Source organism: Capra hircus, chromosome 13, assembly GCF_001704415.2.
Source record: "Capra hircus breed San Clemente chromosome 13, ASM170441v1, whole genome shotgun sequence".
Lineage (NCBI taxonomy): Eukaryota > Metazoa > Chordata > Mammalia > Artiodactyla > Bovidae > Capra > Capra hircus.
The window spans coordinates 30,507,008-30,528,433 of NC_030820.1; the positions used below are offsets into that span (position 1 = coordinate 30,507,008).

Consider the following 21,426-nt stretch of genomic DNA (forward strand, 5'->3'; position numbering starts at 1 on the left):
CGCCTCGCAGCACTCTCCCAGCCCACACCTGCCCACAGCCCCTCCTGTTCCATCCTCATCCACTTAAATCCCTGCCAAGTATTTTAATTCTTCCTAAACACTGACTTCCCTGTTTTGTTTCAAACATCCATGTCACCTCTTGGAGTCTGTTAGAGTCTGGAAATGAGATAATTCATCTTCCCTGGACTGTCGCTGCTCAAGACGTGGAAGGCCTCTTAGGATGCGCTGGGAATAGGAAGGTCACCTTGAACCTCAACCAGGGACACGAAGGGAAATGAAATGAGCTGGTGAGTTCTTAATGCTCTCATTTAGGTAATGGGTCGATTGGTTAGAAAGGGGAGAAAAAAAAAGGAGATTCATTGGTATTTCAAGTGCCAGAATAAAAAATTAAAATACGCTTTTATGACAAGCTAAAGATCAATATAGTAAAAAAAGGATTTTTTAATTGGAAGGGGTGTACGTGACTTATATAAAAAGAGATGAGAAAGTGAAGATTAGAAACTACAGGTTTTAGAATAAAGGATCTAAGACTAAGGTACCAAATGAGACATTTGCCTTGTTTTAAAAAATATCGGTGTAACATATAAACTGCCTCCGTGCAAGTCATCACATGTACAGCTTTACAAGAGTAGCCAAATATCTGCTAATTAGATTTAATTTTTCAGAGAGTTGAGAAATCCTATAAGTCCTCTAATTATGAAGTGACTGCTTAAAAAGAAAGAAGTTTGATTTCTAGTTACATGAGGATATACAAACATATTCTTCTAAAAGAGGACCTTAAATTATAAAAATCAGTAAAACATAGTGATGGCATTTTTGAACAAGTGTATTTTTTAAGAAAACAGACTGAGCGCTTGAGGCAGTGTCTTCCTTGGTTCACAGTCCCTGTGTCTGGCTGGTACGTTGATCAAGGAATGAAGGTCACTGCTCCACTGGGAGAACAGGGGAGCAGAGAGCTGGGATAAAGAAAGTGGTTAACATTCTTCTCTTTCCCAAGGAGGAGAAAAGGGGAGAACTCTAAGAGAATTCACTTTAGGGAGGTCCCTGCTCCCAGGAGTTTAATGTCAAGGGCATTCTCCCAGCAGAGGCGCACATACTCCTCTCAAATCAGTGAACAGAGTACTGACTGGCACCCCTACAAAGGGGACAAAGGCTCTCCCACGCTTCTCTAAGCTGTTTCATGGTGATTTAACTGGACAAAAGATAACAAAATTCTCCAAGAGGAAATCATGTAAAATATAAGCCAGTGGGCAAACTGCTTAGATGACTCTGATCCTCCAATATCAAATGCTATTGAAACAGACAAGAATATATACACTAAACATGTCATGGACTAAGTGGATCACAGATTCCCTTTCAAATAAAGTATCAATAAACTCAGTCAACACCTCTCCTTTATCCAGAATCCTAACAATGTTCAAATAAACAGAAACTGTCTGTAATAGCACATAATGGTGATTAATTGCCTAATGACTCTAACGTACTCAAAAGCCACACGTTCACAGTGTAATCTCTTAAAAATGAAATGAAAATTAGAAGCACTTTCTTATGCACTGTATTCTAATTCTCTGTAAATTCTAAATTAGTGTATTAGTATAAATTCTAAATTAGGGTAGATTTAAAAAATCATTAACCAGAATAAACAACAGAGTATTTCTCCCAATTCTGGATTAACAGTAGCTTATTTATTTTTCTGTAGTTATTATGTACAATGTTTTTCTAACAGTACACCACCCTACAAACCAAAGCATTGTATAACCTTCCATTCACTAATGAAACTTTAGAGGTTAATCTAAAACTGATGTTAGCAACAATTAAGAATTTAAGAGAAACCAAACGAATAAACAGCTAATTTGCAATTATACTTTCACACATTTTCATGATGAACTAAACAAATTTCCAACCCTGAGCTATGTTCATTAAAAAAAAAAAACTATGTATGTATAATAATTGCTCATATCTATGTGGTTCATGAAACAATAACACAGACCCTACACATCTCCCATTTTGACATAAGATAAATACTAAGATGTAAGAAAAAAAAATGTTAAGGTATCATCTTAAAAGAAACCTAAACCAGGCTTCAAGTTGCATTCATATACAAGGATATGCATCATTTTGGCAATTTCAGTTTATTCTGCTTGAATATCATTGTTCTTTCACAGTTTACCTTCTCTGTGATTCTGTCTGCTGGAAATATACCAAAAGGAGTCCCAGATGTGTAACCAGGAACGTGGCAGCAGGAGGACTCATACTACCAGAACCACCACTGGCCATTCATGGGCCAGGACTCTGCCCTGCCAGTTAAATCTGACCCACTGTTCCAACACAGATTCGGAGAAAGCCATGTTGAGCCAGGGGGCAGGGGATAGCTCTGATACCCAAGAGAAAAAAAGGGGAAAAAGAGAAAAAAAAGGGACTGCTCCAAACTGACTGCAGCCTTTAATGATCCCCAAGGTCTTCTTAAGAGTTGGGATGTTAAATTCTCACAAGTTGGTACTGGACACAAAAACAGATGAAACTTGACTATGAATTGTTTCAAGTCTTTTGCAATTGCTTAAAACTAGAGGTGGCTAGATTTCAGCATTAGAGGGTCACTGAAGCACTGAGAGAAATGATCACTTCAATTTGGGGTTGGCGAGTGGGAGGAGCAGAAAATAGTAACAGAAGACACAGTAACAACAGAGCCAAGTGGAGGGGGCAGAATTCCTTCTCACCTGAACACACTGAGGAAAAGAGAGGCGGGAATACTTAGGTTTTAATGCTGGACCCCCCAGGGGCGCCCTGGACCTGAGGGAAGGACCTGAAAGATTTTGATGCTGTGAGTTAAGCCAGCTGATCCCTCCTTGTTTTCTGTCTTATCGTTTCTCTTAGATTAAAAAAGAGAATGATGCTTTCTTAGTATGCTCTACTGATTTTATAAATAAACCACTTAACAATTTTGTTCACAACATTTGTTATTCTCTGCATTCAAAGGAGAAAAGAATATGTTCTGATCTTGATGTGTCTGGTTAATTTCCTTAGTGCCATGAATATTCAGCCAGTTTAATACCTTAAAAGATTTCTAAACAAAACTAGTATAAGTTTCCCTTGACAATGTGAATGAAAAATAATCTATAAATAAAGACAATTACTATGTGTGGTTGTTAAGCTGGCATAATTATAAATACCATAAAACCAGTCTATTTCAGAAAATCATAGTCTACTTACTATTTGTACGTCTCAGAGCGGATGTATTCAAAAACATGGGACACGCCAAGCTGGAACTGGTCAGCGATAGGGGTAACCCAGGGATTGTTCTCTGCTTTGAATATCTGCTTCTGACCAGTTAAATCCAAGTTTCCTAAAGAGATGGAGAGAAAAAAAATGAAGGTCATCTAACCAACAGAAATCAAATTCAAGAAGTAATTCATGCCCAGTAACCACAGCACAACCTTAAGCATCTTCTGAGTCATTTGTTTTAAAAAATATTTAGCCCAAGTCATTGCTGGTCTACAAGCCATGTCAGTGATTGCATACTGACACAAGAAATTGGGAAGGAAGGGAAGGCGATAAGGAGAGAGGGGAGAGGGAGTAGAAGAAAGAGGTAAATAGGAAGTAAACTTGGAAGGAATTCACACAAATATAGCATTTGCTTCATGTTTTCCAGTATTTGCTACAGGAACAAAAACGGCCTTCCAGGATTGAGAGAACCCCTAATATCAGGACATCCCCCAATTTCACCTTGACAGTGTGCAGCACCATCTGTCCAGTAAGACTGAAACCTGATCCAATCAACATCACTTTTCATCAAAGCAGGACACAAGCGAAGAAAGATGACAACACTGCCTCACTCGGGCAGCATAGCATATCTCAGAATCAGCACTAAACGCATCTCAGTAACCTGGTTAAGGGTAGAAATGCACACATATATATCCTACCTATTCACAAATTACCTGTAAAAAGCATTTCCTCCTTTGATTCTCCAGCAATCCCTAAAGTCAGTAATTGACATCTCTTTACAGGTAAGAAAAAACACAGAAACTTGGGGAAATTAAGTAACATCTCTAAGAACAGAAAATGTCAGAGTAGGGATTTGAATCTAAGCCTTCTGACTCCGAATCTCTTATATTTCTGTTTGGTGTCTTTGAAAATGGAAAAGGGAAGTGTGAGAAAGAGCTTCCAAGAACATGCTTGCCTACGAGAGAGACAGAGATGCTACACAGTAGAGCTGCGTGTGGTTTAAATGGCAGTCAGCTGGCTCACCGACATCCTTGCCCTCAAAGTCCTACTGAAGAAGTCCATTTTCAGACCCCTGGTCTACAGTCTAAGGTTTCTGAACACAGACACCTAGCAATTATTCCTTACAGGACACAACCCTAGTACCATTTCTGTCCTGTTCTGAGGCTCCAACTGCCAATTTTGTTGTAACAAGTAACTTCAGGATATGGAAAACATATTCTAAGGATGCAGGCATTCTACAAAGCACATCATTTCCCAGCTCATCTGAACTTCAGAAATGAGAAGAAAATGTTTACTAGGACAGTGATGCAGTATTTCTTCTTGAAACAAATGATGATACTCTGACTCTGCCTTCTTTCTGTTACACTGATAGACCTTGCTGTATCAACGCTTCACTTCATTGTGCTCTGCACATACTAATTACATTTCTTATAAAGTGAAGGCTGCGGCCACCTCACACCCAGCAAGTCTGTCGGTGCCATTCTTCCAACATCACTTGCTTACTTTGTGTCTCTGGGCCACATTTCAGTAATTCGCCCCATATTTTAAGCCTTTTTATCATTATTATTTATGTTATGGTGATCTGTGATCAGTGATTTTTGATGTTACTACTACACGTCACTGAAGGCTCAGATGATGGTCAGCAGTTTTTATCAGTAAGAAAATTTTTAATATTTGATTATTTTTGGCTGCACTGGGTCTTGGTTGCTGTGCATGGGTTTTCTCTAGCAGCGGTGAGTGGGGGTCTACTCTCTAGATGCGGTGTGCAGGCTTCTGATTGCAGTGGCTTCTCTCGTTGCCGAGCACAGGCTCCAGAGCTCATGGGTTTCAGTACCTGTGGCTCGCGGGCACTAGAGCTCGGGCTCAGAAGTTGTGGCAAACGGGTTGAGTTGTGGTATATGGAATCTTCCCAGACCAGGGATGGACCCAGCAATGGCAGGTGGACTCTTGACCAATGAACCACCAGGGAAGTCTGTCAGTGAGAAATTTTTAACTAGGTATGTACATTTTGGGGCTTCCTGGGTAGATGAGCTGGTAAAGGATCCACCTGCAATACAGACAGACCCCAATTTGATTCCTGGGTCAGGCAGATCCCCTGGAGAAGAGATAGGCTACCCAATTCAGTATTCTTGGCCTTCCCTGGTGGCTCACACAGTAAAGAATCCGCCTACAATGCGGGAGACCTGGGTTTGATCCCTGGGTTGGGACGAGCCGCTGGAGGAGGGCATGGCAACCCACTCCAGTATTCTTGCCTGGAGAATTCCATGGACAGAGGAGCCTGGTGGGATACAGTCCATGGGGTCACAAAGAGTCAGACACAACTGAGCGACTAAGCACAGCACACAGCACATGTACATTTTTAGACGTGGCGCTATTGCACAATTAACAGGCTACAGTATAGTATAAATAAACTTTTTATATGCTGTGGGAAACCAACAAACTTGAGTAATCTGCTTTATTGTGATGGTCTGAAATGCAAACTACAGTTTTATCAGAGGGGTGTCTGAATGAATGTGAAGCTATCCAGAATAACACAGGAAAAACAGACCAATGGAAAAGTGATCCCTATTTCATAAAATGCTTTTAAAGAAAACCGATATTATGAAATAGTAGGAGTAATCCATCATGATATTTCCAAAGCTATTTAAAATCTGCTGGTTAAGTACAAAATAAGCAGATACATTTCTCTCCAAGATTATCAATATTGTCAATTTCCTCAACTTAATGGTTAAACATCATTAGTCAGATATTTAATCACTTGGGAAATTAACGGGCTTTATTCTCTACACCGTGAGTCAGAAGACTGCTTGGGATAAGTGGAAGTGCAAATGTTGCACATATTGGGCTTAGCCAAGTATCCTACGAAGGTGTAACACGGCTGGCAGTGGACTGCTGTTCATATATTTTGCTTTTATCTTTACTTGGACAAGAGACAAGCTTTTCAGCTTCCCAAGAATCAAACTGATTGCTTGTTTAAATTTTGCTATAACTCTCATTTCTTCATTTGCTATACCCTATGTCCTCCTGTCCATATCATTGTCTCATTACTTCTTTTTCTCCGATTTCCACATTTCCTAAAAATGAATAGAAGTTTCTGGGGAAAGTCTTAAATTTACAAACCAGTCTGTATTTCTGAAGTGTCATGTTTAAGTTTTTAAAATATTTTTCGGCTGTGCCACTCGGCATGTGGGATCTTAGTTCCCTGACCAGGGACTGAACATGTGCCCCCCCCCTGCATTGGAAGCTCAGAGTCCTAATCACTGGACCACCAGGGAAGTTCCTGACATGTTGTGTTTTAAATGCACAGTATATTATGTTGTGTGGTGTCCTTAGGCAGCACGGGCACTGAGGGAAGGGCCAAGTGACCAGGTGATAGTAACCACAGGGCAGAAATTCTCTAAAAAGTTGGAGGGTTACTAGAGGTAAAAGCCTCTTTTCTTAAAACATTCACCTAATTGACAGCCTACACTTACCCAGTATCCTCTTCCTGCCTCCGAGCCCTGCCCACTTACATTATCATGGAATCAACTGTGAAAAGAAATAATCAATGAGACCTTTGGAAAAAATATGTCTTCTAAAATGGGTAACCAAAAAAAAAAAAGCCACGAAAAGCATAAATTACATAAAGATGTGAACTAATTCCTAAGCAAAGGAGATTTCCCTGATAGAGGTGTCTCTGCTCTAAATATCTTTCTTCCTCATCCCCCCAAACTGGTTAGTCTAACGAAAAATCCAGTCTAACTTTCCCACGGGTAGAGTGTATCTGATAAACAAGCTTCCTGGACTCTCTCATTTACACACATGACCATGAACTAACTTAACTGGACTGCTTTCTTATTTAACCTCTGGTTCAGATGCGTATCACAGGAAAATGACTTTAAAAACCGCTGAGGAAGGAGGAGGGTCAAAAGAGGAGAAGTAGCTGTGTCTGGAGCACAGAGGATTTCTTGGCTTGCTGTATTTTCAAGGCTCTGGGTCAGTGTGAGAGCAACGTGGACCAGGGAGTTTCGGAAGGACCCCACAGACAAGCCTCAGTTTGTCCAAATTTGCCCAGGAGAGCAGGAGAGGAAGACGACTCTCTTCTTTCCTAGATTGCATCACCAGCTCCCTCCCACCCAGGTGCAGGGTTTGCCTGAGACAGACTGGCTTCTGGGGCCATTTGCTACAAGGCTTCCACCTGGACATACCTGTCCTGGAGGAACACAAGACAAAGAAACTATATGGGACTAAAAGCAAGTGTGTGCAAGCACAGCTGGGGCAAACATGGACAGAAGATACAAAAAGACCAAAAAAGCCCTACTGCCACTTCTAAAGAGTCTGGAGCAAAAATAGGGTACTGGCAACTGCACAAGCAGGGTGCTGTGCACCCTACCCTGCACTCAATACCCCCTAAGTGTTGGGCAAAACCCTAAGCCACCCCTCCAGCCCGATCCTTGGACACCCCTGGGGAGTGAGCAAGGGAACATATCACCTGTTCTCACTCCTCCCTGCTGCAATGGGAGCCCCGATAAAGCCTTGCCTGAATTTGTCTGGCCTCTAGTCAGTTTCTATTGATTGGAGAAGGACACGAACCCTGATTGGCATCACGCCCACTAATCCAAAAGTACAGGTTTCATGGATCATCCTTGAACTCAACATAAAGGTACAGGAAAGAACGGCCTGTACTCTGCTACCAGCAACCTACAAACCTGCTTTCCAAGGTACTTCATCTCATGCTCACTTAGTAACAGCCTCTGACTAAGCCTGCAGTCTTTTTAACGGTAATCCTCTAAAAATAATGTACTTAAGTTCGATGCTCCCTGGTTGCCACATATGGAAAACAGACCTGGGGGAATAACATCAAGAAAGGAGGTCAGCTCTGTACCCTGGGCCCTCTTGTCTGAGACCTCGAACCCTCCAGAGAGCTGTCAGTCCCCAGCCATGTCTCTATTTAAGCACTATCAATGGAGACACAAAAGCCAGAGGATGACGCTAATAACGCCTGCTAACTGCAGCACGCAAGAACTGCGGGATGCAAGCTGGACATGGTTGATTCGGGGAAGAGGAATCTTATACTGATGAAAGTCGGAGTACCCAGAACGGACCAGAGGCTGCTTGTGAGCATTTTCATTTCTATCACTTCAAACTCATCTGTGCACTCTAGCTGGGGGAGGGGGAGGCTGGAGGGATGGAGTTACCCTCCCCCACCCCCATTTATTTACCTTAGTGTCAAACAATCCTCAGTCAGATTTAATAGCAAACTTCAGAGTCACAGCTGCTTCGTGGACACTGGAACTGGGAAGCCTAGCAGAAAAGCATGATTCATGTTCACTGACATGGGGTGTGTGTTGGACAGGCGGGTGGTAAGACCACACTGTAGCTTCGTGGTGGATGCTATGCTCTTTTTTTTTTTTTTTTTTATTTTTTTTAAAATTTTATTTATTTTTTTATTTTTTAAATTTTAAAATCTTTAATTCTTACACGCGTTCCCAAACATGAACCCCCCTCCCACCTCCCTCCCCATAACATCTCTCTGGGTCATCCCCATGCACCAGCTCCAAGCATGCTGTATCCTGCATCAGACATAGACTGACGATTCAATTCTTACATGCTCTTTTCTTAACAAAGAACCAAGAAACCCCTGCTTCAGGTCCACAGCGCACCTTAAAGCAGGCAACTATTACAGATGACAGAGATGGAAACCGCACAAGCCAGAGCCTGCGCCGGCACCGACTCTACGAGCTGTAAGCGGACTCGGCGGAAGGGGACATTCCTGTTTTATTTTCTGAGTTAATGTCACTGGTGAAGGATGTAGTACCTGCTTCGGTACAGCTGCGATCCTCCCAGCTGGCTTGGTGTCTCGCTTTCTCACCTCCCTCTGAACGAACACAGCAATTTCAGAAGAGGGTTAAGATAATTAGAAGAAAGCTTGGCCATCATCCCATGTGAAAAGCTGACACCTGGCTCCTGGGGGCCCGGCAACAAGTTCCTCCGACCTCAGCCGAGCTCATCCATCAGCTGTCTGAGGCGGGTTCCCTCTGCAGTAATAACATGCAGGGAGCATCTCAGCATCCCGTCAGTCAGGCTGCGGGAGCCCTAACTTGCCGCACGCTTGGCTGGCTCCAGTTAGGAGTCCTCACCCATCTCCTTATTAGAAGCCTGAGTAGCGCTCGGGTGCTGTTCTAACAAGGATCAGGCGGCAGGATTAAGCACTGTGACAAAGAGGATCTAATAAGCTAGAAAGGGGTGCACCCGCGGACACGCTAGCTGCCTCCCAGACGCACATTCCCTCTGCTCGCTCTCTGGTGGGGAGGCCCAGGCCACGTGGGGAGCCAGCCCGCGCCGTGATGAGTGGTGACCCTCTGACCGGCACTGCCCTTAAGATCCTCTGTCACTCACAGGCTGCTTCTGAAATTGCAAATTGGATTTTCCATTTTATTACCTGCAAAGGCACCACATATACTTCATTCCAGAGCCTCGAGTATAGCAGCTCTGCCATGTGACTGTATTTTGTAAAGGCTAAAGGATGGAAAACAAGCATTCCCCTTGCTAGTGATACATGTGATCGGATGGAACAGGCCTTGTGGCCCCATTGATAAGCAGACTTGGTTGCATGTATAGAAATGGGTTGTTTTCATAATCCTACTGATAACAATTCTTCCTGAGTACTCCAAATCCTGAAACGCGTGGCCAGGAACATCATTTATTGCATATTAAGCAATCAAGGCAACCTGGGAAAATTTTTCATGTCATTGAAGGATCATTCCCTCCCTCCCTAATTCCAAAATCCGCAGAACACTTTTTAAATGAGTGCATGCTAACAGCCAGGCTCCCTCGCTCACGGAACTCTAAGGCCATCGTCTAACAAGGTAAAACTAGCAAACCGTGGCTGATGGGGTACTCTATCATCAGTATACTGGATTTGCTGAAACTGATTCGCTGCTGACGGGGTCTAGATGGGACATTATGACAGCTGAGAGATCACCTCTGCTCTGCAGTGAATCCACACACAGGAGCTAACCACAAACAACTCCGGCACAAAATAAAAGCGACATTCAGGGCTGCTCCGAATATAAACAGATATTCTACATGTAGATCCCTAAGCTTATCACTGTGTAAGAGGCTTCTAATTACAGAAGTGCATGATGACAGCTGGAGATGGAAAGCGTCTATCTTTTTCACTTCTTCACCAACAAACTTCACTGAATGGAAAATGAGCAGGAGGCTTATAAAATCATGCTCACGTTGGAATAACAAATGTTTGCTATAATAAAACACTGGAAACAACCAGAATGTTCAATAGGTGAGAAGCAGCATAACATGGCTACTCAATGAAGTGTTATCTGGTTATTAAAACAAATGACCAAGACTTGTATGTTTTGACTTAGAAAGAGATCTACACCCTAATTTTAAAAAATTCAGGGTATGCTAAGTTTGTTATGATTTCATTTTTGGAAAAAAGTATAGAGAAAGAAATCTCATATTAGGTATATGAGGAAATGTTTAAGTCAGAAAGAGAAGAGAAGGACACGTATCAAACTGTTAATACGGGTTTTCTCAAAGAGGGGAAATGAACGTGGGGAAGGGATCTGAACTCACAGAATAAAAGGGTAAATTATTTATTTTCTTTCTCAAGAACTCCATGTGATTACAAGTATGAATTATTTTTACAATTAAATAATAAGGTGAATGAAAAGGATACCATCAAAAATAATTCAAAATACAAGACAGATGCTAATTAGTACAAAGGGAGCGCCTTTTATTTAAAATGGCATCATCCCACTGCAGGAACAGCCTGACGGTCTGCTAAGCCCAAACTGGATTGAGAAACAGGGTCTGAGGCTGCTGCTTTTTCTGGGCATCATCGATGCAGTCCAAGTAGGCTGGAATGTCTCATGACAGCTCTCAAATTTATTCTGTGGGGAATTCGAGGCCACACTGTCATTCCGGCAATTGTCTGCTTAGCCTTCTGGGAACACATTTTTAAAACAGGCATTTAGCTCTCTCAATACGTACGGTGCGCTGCTGCTTTGTGAAACACGCTGAAACTGTGACTCTTCCGATCTAGTCAAGGGAAGCATACAATTTAAATGAAAGAGACTTTTTAAAAAGCTCAACACCCTGCCAAATGGCTTCAACAACAGTGGCCTCTGCTTTATGTGTGTACTGTGTGGAGGAGTCCAGAGGCCCTTTTAAAGAATGAAGAAAAATATCACTTTACAGTTTTCCCCAGTGCCCTTCTTGGCCATATGACATCTGTGTTGCAGGTTAAGATGGACTAGAAAAGGGTCTCTCAGTCGCTGGTAAATACAATTCCCCATCAACAGAGCCATGGGCATCCTGAGGGCTCACCACCATCGCTGCTTTATTCAGCAAGTCCCTGTCCGTGGAGGTCCAATGAATAACTCATGTTGTAAACCTGGCCTTTGTGTAGGATTTCCCCATTATTCTTCTAAAGGTGGGAGGAAAAAACCTTACGTTTGCTTAACAGATTTCCCTTTTATTGTTTATGTAACATCAGGAAGCATATTCTTTTTTTAAAAAAAAATATTTATTTATATATTTAGCTGTGCTAGGTCTTAAGTTGCATCATGTGGGATCTAGAGTTCCCTGACCAGGGACTGAACTTGGGCCCTGGCATTGGGAGCACTGGATCTTAGCCACTGGACCACCAGGGAAGTCCCTAGGAAGTATATTCTAAAGCCCAGTGGGTCTGGCTCTGGATGCCACATACCATTCACTGGCTTTCTGACCAAATGACCTTGGGTAAATCCCTGTGTTTTCTGAGCTTCAGTTTCCTCATCTGCCAAGTGGGGATAATGGTACCAACTGACAGGATTGTGGACAGGAGCCCAAAGGTGTACAAAGTCATTCTCTACCCTTGAAAGCACTACATCAATAAAAAATACTCTTCATTATTATGTTAAGCGAAATCTGCAAAGGAGAGAAAGATGTATACTGGAAAACAATTTGCCTAAAACAGAGATTCACTCAGGGAATTCATCTCCTGAAAGTTAAAGTTGCTTAGTCGTGTCTGACTCTTTGAAACCCCATGGACTATACAGTCCATGGAATTCTCTAGGCCAGAGTACTGGAGTGGGTAACCTTTCCCATCTCCAGGGGATCTTTCCAACACCAGGGACTGAACTCAGGTCTCCCACACTGCAGGTGGATTCTTTACCAGCTGAGCCACAAGGGAAGCCCAAGAATACTGGAATGGGTAGCCTATCCCTTCTCCAGCAGGTCTTCCCAACCCAGGAATCGAACTGGGGTCTCCTGCATTGTATCTGCCGAAATAGAATGCAAAATAAACATACATTTGCCTGGTAGTACTCTTTCAAGGAAAGGGCCCCCAAGTTCATAAACTTCTCAAAGGTCTGTGATCAACAGTAGGGCCATGGGCCTTCCCTGGTGGCTCAGTGGTAAAGAATTGCCCGCCAATGCAGGAGACACGGGTTCAATCCCTGATCCAGGAAGATCCCACATGCCATGAAGCAACTAACCCAGCGCGTCACAAATACCGAGCCTGGGAGATGCAATTACTGAAGTGTCTGTACCCTAGAGCCTGTGCTCTGCAACAAGAGAAGCCACCACAATGAGAAGCCCGTGCACCAGGACTAGAGAACAGCCCCTGCTTGCTGCAACTAGAGGAAAGCCCATGCAGCAAAGGCGGCCCAGCACAGCTAAAAATAAAATTAAAACAGGCGAAATTAGAAATAAAAGCAGGGCCAAGAAAAAATTAGGAATGCTGATTTCATTCCCTAGAAGACTGAAGGGTGGCAGTCTGCAGCGCCCCATGAGGGTCAGGTCCCAGAGCGCATTAGGTCATTCAGCGTCCTCCCAGCCCTCACTGTCCTTCCACGGAAGTCCCCCAGTTCAAGGACAATGTTCTGACTGCCTGGGAAGTTGGAAATGTAAGCACCAATGAGAAAGCCCCAGTTACCCCAGAGATCCCAAGGAGACATCCCTGAATATCAACAACATAATCTAAATAAATGGATGTTCAAGGAATAAGTTCCAGCAATCACAACTTCTTATAAGATCAATAAAGGTATCACACCCTTCGGTAATCTATTCCAAGTACAGATGTGTAAGAATTATGAAATTGAAACCAACTATCTTATTTGATGAAGAGCAACATGATGTGAGTGGAGGAAAGAACTGATTGCAAAAGAAGTCAGCACATATGTGGAATCTAGAAAAATGGTACAGATGAACTTATCTGCCAAACAGAAACAGACACAGAGGTGCGGAGAACAAATTTATGGACCCCACGGATGGAAGGGAAAGTGGGATAAACTGGGAGACTGGGATTGACACATACACACTACTATGTATGAAACAGATAAAACTAATGACAACCTCCTGTACAGCACAGGGAACTCAGTACTGTGGTGACAAATGGGAAGGAAATCCAAAAAAGAGGTAACCTATGTATCATACAGCTGATTCACTTTGCTGTACAGCAGAAACCAACACAATGTTGTAAAGCAACTGTATTCCAATCAAAATTAATAAGAAATACTAAAAGAAGTCAGTACATTTGGGTTCAACTCTTATGTCTCTCATTAACTACTCTTATATCCTTGAACATCATTTAAGCACTCAACTTTGGTTTCCTCATCTGTGAAAGAATGATATCAGGACTGATAAGTTCTAAGATTCCTTCCCAGTGTAAAATGTAACTAAATTTTTTTAAAGGAATTCTCATTCAAAAAAGCATTTGTATTTATATCAAAGGATGGATGTTAACTAAACATATCGTGGTAATCATTTATAATATATGTAAGTCAAACCAGTATGCTGTATACTTTACACAGTGCTGTATGTGTATTATATCTCAAAGTTAGAAAAAAAAGAAGAAATTATGCTAAGGATACACAGATATTCACCGTGATTTATGAATACAAAATTTCATTTATGCTGCTTGTGCTCCTCTAGAACATTTGCAAACAACTCAGATAACTGAAGGGTTGGTTAATATATTACGAGACACTCTTAGGATGGCAGAGCATGTCGTCATACGGTTAAAAACGATTTCAAATAAAATTTAATTACATGGGATAATGGTCATGACACAGCACTGAAGGTTGAAATGTAGGCTATAAAACCCATATCGGATGATCCTATGTTTAAAAAAAGTTTATATACATATGGAAAAAGACTAGAAGAGCGTACACACACGTGCATACACAACAAGAGAAAAGACTTCTTTCTTCTTAATAGTGGTTATTTCTGAAGGGGAGAATCACCCTTTACTGTGCTTCCCAGTTATTCTAGAGCAGTGATTCTCAGACTTGAATGGGCATCAGAATTTCCTGGAGGCCTTTGGAAAACCTCCAGGGTTTCTGACTGAGGAGCACCTGGATAAAACCCAAAGTTTACATTTCTAACAAGTCCTTAGGCTTCCCTGGTAGCTCAAACTGTAAAGAATATGCCTGCAATGCAGAGGACTCAGGTTCAATCCCTGGATCTGGAAGATCTCCTGAGAAGGGAATGGCAGCCCAACTCCAGTATTCTTGCCTGGAGAATGCCATGGACAGAGGAGCCTGGTGAGCTACAGTCCATAGGGTCCCAAAGAATTGGACAAGAATGAGCGACCAACGCTTTCACTTTAGGGGATGATGATGTCTGCTCTAGGGACCATACTTAGAAAAAGTTTCCACTTATTTATAATAATAAAAAATATTAAGCAATCAAATGTTTTTAAAAGCTTAAATAAAGCAGCCCCCAAATATTAAATCTATTTAGAGTACTAAAAAAAAAACCTCTGAATTTTCAGATACTACTACTAGTTCTATTAAGATGTTAAGCACACAAAAGCTTCCATAAAGTAGTGAATGCTAACATTAGTATCATCTGCATCATAATTATAATAGCTATTAACTGCGGAGCATATATTATGCACCAGGTGCTGCTTCAGGAACTCCACATTATTTCAAGGAGTAACAACAACTGTGCACGGAAAAGTATCACTATTATTTCATTTAAAGAGGAAGCGACAACTAACATTCAGGGAGGCTGAGCCCCATATTCAAGGTGGGATTCAAAGGCCAGGTTATCTGACTCTTTAAAAGCGGTTGGTGTTCCCAGTACAGGACACTTAAAACATTTTCCTCTTCCTGTAAAAAGGTACTGAGGTGTTGCTGGAAAAGTCAACATCATGACATGGTTTAAAGAACACTGAGAGAAGAAACAGAAGAACACCCTTCACCTCTCTCACAGGGTCCAGAGTCCTATCATAAGAACCACAATCCAGAATCATCACTGTAACCTCTAGGAATTTTGTGTCTAAATTAAGATACCCGGGCAGAGGAATGTGTTTGGCTGATACGCTTTCATTAATATGACAGTGAATATTTTCAACAGACCCTGTTAATATAGAGCATGCACTTCCCTATTCAAGAGTCAGAAAACAAGGTCAAGGGTTTGGGGTTTCTTTTTTTTTTTTTTTACTTAAATTGATCATGTATTTTTTAAAATTATTTTTTGATGGAGTGTAATTGCTTTACAATGTTGGGTTAGTTTCAGGTGTCCAGCAAAGTGAATGACTTATACATATACGGGTACCTGCTCTGTTTTAGATTCTCTTCCTGTATAGGTCATTACGGAGTATCAAGTAGAATTCTCTGTGCTACAAAGTGGGTCCTTACTGGTTACCTCTTTTATATGTAGTGCTGCGTATATGTCAGCCCCACTCTCCCAATTTATTCCTCCCTTCTTCTCCCTTGGTAACCATAAGTTTGTTTTCTACATCAGTGACTCTATTTCTATTTTGAAAATAGGTTCATCTGTACCATTTTTTTTTTTAAGATTCCACATGTAAGTAATATCATACGGTATTCGTCTTCTTTAAAAAGAAAAAATCTTGTTTAATTACACACTGAACAAATTACTATTTTAAAAATAATAACATTTCATCAAGTCAAAATTGTTGAGGAAAATCACTACATGCTTCAGAGAACTGAAATTATCCTGGGAAATTCTTATCAGAGAAAGAGGATGAACAGGTTTGAATCTGGGTGAGGAATCCCAGACAAGACAACCAGGGCAGATCACAGGTGGTGTGTACCAGGGCCAGGGAGTGGATATTGGCATATTCCAGTCGCTTTTTTTTTTTTCTGGCAAGGCTTTCTTGGGGCCCCTGCTGCAACTGGGGACAGTGAGAACAATCAACAGATTCCCTTGCTTGTTGGCTCCCCAAGGGGTGGGGCAAGCTTGTTCCTTACGTGAGCTGAGGGTAAGGGTGTGTCCAGGGCTAGAGGCGTGACTTAGGTGTTTTGCCCACCTTTTAGGTGGTTTTGAGTGCAGGGGGCATGTGCAGTACCCTGCTTTTGCTCCAGGCTCCTCAAAAGTGGGAGTTGGATTTTTGGTTTCTTCAGATCTTTATCATTTAAAAAGAAATATCTATACTACTACAAAGAAATAGCCATGACTCATATTTTATAATCGTCAGGGCTGAGTTAAAGCATTTCTGAGGGTCTCACGTGTCTCCAACAGTTTCAAAAGGCTGCCCTCTAGGGAAAGAAGGGGGTGGGAGGCAAGGAGATTATACCTGTCTCTCCCATCTCTCACCACTTCCTGAACACCATGATATCTGCACCAAATGACAACAATGGATCTGGATGGCCCCCAGATCTGAGGCTCCTCCCTTTTCACCCAACATCTGTAACTGCACTTGGGAGATTCCATGTGTACAAATATGCTCACTAACTGACATAAAGAATCTGACCGCACACTGGTGATCCAGTGGCTAAGACTCCATGCTCCCAATGCAGGGGCCCCAGTTTGATCCCTAGTCAGGGAACTAGATCCCACGTGCTGCACAGCAATAAATATTAAATAATTAAGTAACAAATGTTAAAAAAGAATCCGACCACAATCGAGATGCACATACAACTGGAGAACACATTAATGGAAGTCTGCAGGGCATGCGGGGCTGATGGAGATGGAGTCTTAAACACATCCAGATGTGTATCAAATTTTCATTTTCAAATTATGTAAGAAGTGGAAATGACTTTAGTTCGCAGGAGATAAAAGGTCAAATACAGGCTGACTCAATCAGTACAAATATGATCACCTAATCTTAATAATTATCATCTTAATCACCTTCCCAAATGGCAACAACTTAGAGTTTTAATATTTAAACTTAAAAACAGTTGTTTAAAAAGCAGAGCGATTTTTCAGCCAACAGGACTGATGCTGAAGTTTAAATGTCACTGAAATACATGCCTAAGCATTTGCTCCTATGGAAGTAAGAAATGAAATTAACTTTATTTTTTATTTATATATAAATACCCTTGAATCCAATTTTATTAAAGGTTAAGTAAGGGATCAGCCTACTACACAGAACCTAAACTTAAGTTATATGTAAAAATGGCTTGTTTCAGCTTTGCTTCTCACTCCGGAGCTTATACTTTTATTACTTTGGTGCCATGCGTTACACTCTCTGCAGAGGCTGTAGATGGTAAGAGTGCAGATATTATGCCACATAAAATACGTACTAAGATAATTAAGAACTGTGAGTGACACAAATGCTAAATCTACATGAATAAAACTACAACAACTGTAACTCAATTTCCGGTGAATTCAGAATTATTCATGTTAAAGAAGAGGCAAATGTGTTTCAGGTTATACATTAACAATCCATTTTAATCTGTTTTGATGAAACTTATTTTCCCATAAGCTTAGCAACTGTAACTCAGAAGAAAGATGCGATGGGAAAAAAAAAAAAAAACAACCCACAACTATGGAAAAGCAGTATTTCCATGTGTGCAAATACATAGATACACACGCATGCACATATACACACATTCACCTACTTGAGGACTTCAGAAATACGATAAAAGCAAAAAGTACATATTATAGCAGAAAAGACATAGAATAAAGTAGAAAAAACCTGATGATTCTACTTGTTTTTAGTGCTATTCTTTTTTTTTTAAATTGGGGTATGGTTGCTTTATAATGTTATGTTAGTTTTGCTGTTTCTAACTTTTATAACTATTTACTTTTTTTCAGTATAAGTGATAAAAGGCAAGTAAGTGTCCCAAACTACTATAAACAAGAGTACTTTCTAGTCTAGTGCTAATCCAGAGTCAAGCCCAGGCCACAGACATAAACTGATATAATTAAAAACTTTAAAGTTTAAGAAAAATCAAAGCAAAATAACTGTATAACTCAAGAGATAAAAGTACCAGCGTCCTAAGGATCTTAGACAATTTACCAGACTTGGTACATTTCACGTGTGAAAAAGCATTAACTATAAATAACAGAGAAAAAACGGAGTTTTGCCACAATTTGGGATTTGGGTGAGCATGATGACATCATGAATTGGTTTCCAGTATTTTTGGAAAGCCAACTGTCTTGGGTTAAAAATATGAAATACTGTCACAGTTAAACAATAAAAAAGGAACAAACGTACTATAATACTCTAACTCAAGGGAAAAAACAATCCACAAATACAAAATCGCTTTTTAACATGTGAAGCTGTTACAGTGACTCAACTTGTTTACAAGAAAACAGGGCTCAAATGAGCCAATCCAGGCACTGGCACTTCTAAACAACTTCTCTCATTGCTACTGGTTTACACAGTGTTGTTAATCCCAAGATCCCAGCTTGCTGTCAAATTACACACTATCCTGATATTCCTCATCATTATCATCATAAAAAATTGTGAGAAAATGGAGAAATAGAATATATTTTCAAATGCAAAAGTTGTTTTAAAGATTAATGACATCTTTATGGAGCAAACAAATTTATACATGCCTTTTTATACATTACTAATTTTTTTAAAAGATTTTTGTTGTTGTTATTGATGTGGACCATTTTTAGAGTCTTTATTGAATTTGTTACGTTATTGCTTCTGTTGTATGTTTTGGCTTCTTGACCACGAGGCATGTGGGATCTCAGCTCTCCAACTAGGGTTTGAACCCACACCTCCTGGGCTGGAAGGCAAAGCCTTAACCACTGGACAACCAGGGAAGTCCCCACACTTATCATTTCACTTAATCTTCATGATCTGGAGACTTAAAGAGTTGTTCAAAAAGGAAAAAGGTTTTGTTTGGCCATAATTTGACATCAGCATATAAGCACAAATGGTGACTTATTGCTTAATCTAAAGCCAGGTCCCCCTAGCTGATGATGTAAACGTGAAACAGTAAATTGCGATGTCTAGCATAAATACCGGAGAAGGTGATGATGGCACCCCACTCCAGTACTCTTGCCTGGATAATCCCATGGACGGAGGAGCCTGGTAGGCTACAGTCCATGGGGTCGCTAAGAGTCAGACATGACTGAGCGACTTCACTTTCACGCATTGGAGAAGGAAATGGTAACCTACTCCAGTGTTCTTGCCTGGAGAATCCCAGGGGCGGGGGAGCCTGGTGGGCTGCCGTCTATGGGGTCACACAGAGTCGGACATGACTGAAGCGACTTAGCAGCAGCAGCAACATAAATACACTAGGCTTGCGCAGTGCTCAGAACTATGGCCTTAAATTTTTTTTTTAATTTTATTTTTTATTTTTTTAATTTTAAAATCTTTAATCCTTACATGCGTTCCCAAACATGAACCCCCCTCCCACCTCCCTCCCCACAACATCTCTCTGGGTCACCCCCATGCACCAGCCCCAAGCATGCTGCACCCTGCGTCAGACATGGACTGGCGATTCAATTCTTACATGATAGTATACATGTTAGAATTCCCATTCTCCCAAATCATCCCACCCTCTCCCTCTCCCTCTGAGTCCAAAAGTCCGTTATACACATCTGTGTCTTTTTTCCTGTCTTGCATACAGGGTCGTCATTGCCATCTTCCTAAATTCCATATATATGTGTTAGTATACTGTATTGGTGTTTTTCTTTCTGGCTTACTTCACTCTGTATAATTGGCTCCAGTTTCATCCATCTCATCAGAACTGATTCAAATGAATTCTTTTTAACGGCTGAGTAATACTCCATTGTGTATATGTACCCCAGCTTTCTTATCCATTCATCTGCTGATGGACATCTAGGTTGTTTCCATGTCCTGGCTATTATAAACAGTGCTGCGATGAACATTGGGGTACATGTGTCTCTTTCAATTCTGGTTTCCTCGGTGTGTATGCCCAGCAGTGGGATTGCTGGGTCATAAGGTAGTTCTATTTGCAATTTTTTAAGGAATCTTCACACTGTTCTCCATAGTGGCTGTACTAGTTTGCATTCCCACCAACAGTGTAGGAGGGTTCCCTTTTCTCCACACCCTCTCCAGCATTTATTGCTTGCAGATTTTTGGATCGCAGCCATTCTGACTGGTGTGAAGTGGTACCTCATTGTGGTTTTGATTTGCATTTCTCTAATAATGAGTGATGTTGAGCATCTTTTCATGTGTTTGTTAGCCATCCGTATGTCTTCTTTGGAGAAATGTCTATTTAGTTCTTTGGCCCATTTTTTGAATGGCCTTAAATTTTTAAACAACTGAACTTTAAAAACAGTATCACACAAAATCACTTACAGGACATCTAGAGGTACTTTCCATCAAACAATGTGTGACTTACTTGCAACAATCCAAACATACTATGTTCTTGCTTCTGCACCTACGTAAACGCCTCCACCCCTGTGCTTCCTGGTAAAATGCAATGTGTTCAGTATCACCTCTTCAGAGAAGCCTGCCTGGATTTCTCTACTGCAAAGTTGATCCCTATGATTTTTCACCTGTTGCTTGTTCTGCAGTGCTTATTACAGTTTATAATTATCTCTTCGGCCAAACTGTTTCCATTTCAGTATCCCCCATTAGACAGGATGGGAATTTTGTCTTACTCATTTTGCTTTCTCGGATGTCTTATTCAGGTTAGGGGTGTCCTTCTCAAACAGGATGAGGCTCCATATCCCTCTAAGGGTGTCTATCATATGACCCAAAGGGAAAGGGCTTTAAAAACAACTGCACACTTGTTGCTCTACATCTCACCCAGCCCCGACCACAGATACTGATAACCTTCCCCCGTCTCCGGGTAGGGCAGTAATGACACACATTAGAGATGTGACTGAGCTGCACAAGGAACTGATGCTTGGGAGGGGCAGAGAGCAAAGACTGAGAGCAGTGTAGCCGGCACACAAAGGCAGGTCAACCTGGGAGACTGTTAGCGGTTATCTTCAGAAAGTACAATGCAATTTCACCCTCTCAGAAAAATAAAAGGAAAAGGACTGGGGACTTCCCTGGTGCTCCAGTGGTTAAGAATCCATCTTGCAATG

General features: G+C 41.3%; 1 protein-coding gene across 1 annotated transcript in view; it reads right to left on the bottom strand.

Moving 5' to 3' along the window:
• RSU1 (Ras suppressor protein 1) overlaps nucleotides 1–21,426 on the bottom strand; it is a 200,648-nt gene that overhangs the window by 95,068 nt on the left and 84,154 nt on the right. Inside the window, exon 8 of the mRNA XM_005687977.3 lies at nucleotides 3,211–3,343. Coding sequence (XP_005688034.1) covers nucleotides 3,211–3,343 — 133 coding nt within the window. The remainder of the gene's footprint in view (nucleotides 1–3,210; nucleotides 3,344–21,426) is intronic.